The sequence below is a fragment of the Pygoscelis adeliae genome, unplaced genomic scaffold, assembly GCF_000699105.1.
Source record: "Pygoscelis adeliae isolate BGI_AS28 unplaced genomic scaffold, ASM69910v1 Scaffold911, whole genome shotgun sequence".
Lineage (NCBI taxonomy): Eukaryota > Metazoa > Chordata > Aves > Sphenisciformes > Spheniscidae > Pygoscelis > Pygoscelis adeliae.
The window spans coordinates 12,385-13,309 of NW_008824016.1; the positions used below are offsets into that span (position 1 = coordinate 12,385).

The window sequence follows — 925 nt, forward strand, 5'->3', positions numbered from 1 at the left end:
CCGGCCCCTCGGGATGCTGTCGGGGCGGCCTCTGGCTGCCCGGAGACCCGCTGAAGCCAGTGTCCCGTGTTGTGTTGTCCTGGTTGGTTTCCTCCGCCCTCGACCCAGCGGTTGGAGATGAACGCTGAAGCGGAGGGGCCGTCGCGGGCAGATGGTGCCGGGCGCTTCCCGACGGCTGCCGGCGCAGACAGCAAGAGGTGAAGTCGTTTCAGGTACCGTTGTTCCTTCTGTATCTTCACAGGTGTAGGCAGCGTTGGGCTGTTCAACACCCTGCCTGACCTCCGTCTCGGATGGAGGCATCGCTCGGAGGAAGTGGGGACGGTGAGGTGCCCCTGGGACGGTAGTCAAAGCAAGGTGATACATTTCTAGTCTGGCCCGGCCACCCCCCCGGCGGGGCAGTCTTCTCTGCGGCTCTGTTGTGTTTTCGATCCAGGAGAGTGTGGGCTGCTGCTGGCAGCTACAGGATGATGTCGCCTCCCTGCTGCATGTCTCTTTCTTCCCAAGCATCCTTGGAGGAACCCGGGAGTAGCACATCCCTGGGCTCCCTGGACTCCAGTGTTTTCTCCAGTGAGGAGGAGCAGGGGCCCCTGCTCCAGAAGGTCATTCCCTCCTTGGACTGCTTTACTATCAATGTAGGAGGCAGCCGCTTTGTGATGTCCCAGCAAACTTTGTCTTGCTACCCTGACACCCGTCTTGGCAAACTGGCTGTGGTGGTCTCTGCTGCCCGGGATGTGGCTTCTGGCCTCCTTGAGCTTTGTGATGATGCCAACCTCATGGAGAATGAATATTTCTTTGACCGGAGCTCACAGGCGTTTCACTACATCCTGAATTACTACCAGACAGGGAGGCTGCATGTGATGGAGCAGCTTTGTGCACTCTCCTTCCTGCAAGAGATCCAGTACTGGGGTTTGGATGAGCTCAGCAT

General features: G+C 58.9%; 1 protein-coding gene across 1 annotated transcript in view; it reads left to right on the plus strand.

Moving 5' to 3' along the window:
• Positions 1-464: 464 nt before the first annotated feature.
• The window catches only part of KCNV1 (potassium channel, subfamily V, member 1), a 9,218-nt gene continuing 8,757 nt past the window's right edge, over positions 465-925 (plus strand). Inside the window, exon 1 of the mRNA XM_009327093.1 lies at positions 465-925. This exon is cut by the window's right edge and continues 63 nt beyond it. Coding sequence (XP_009325368.1) covers positions 465-925 — 461 coding nt within the window.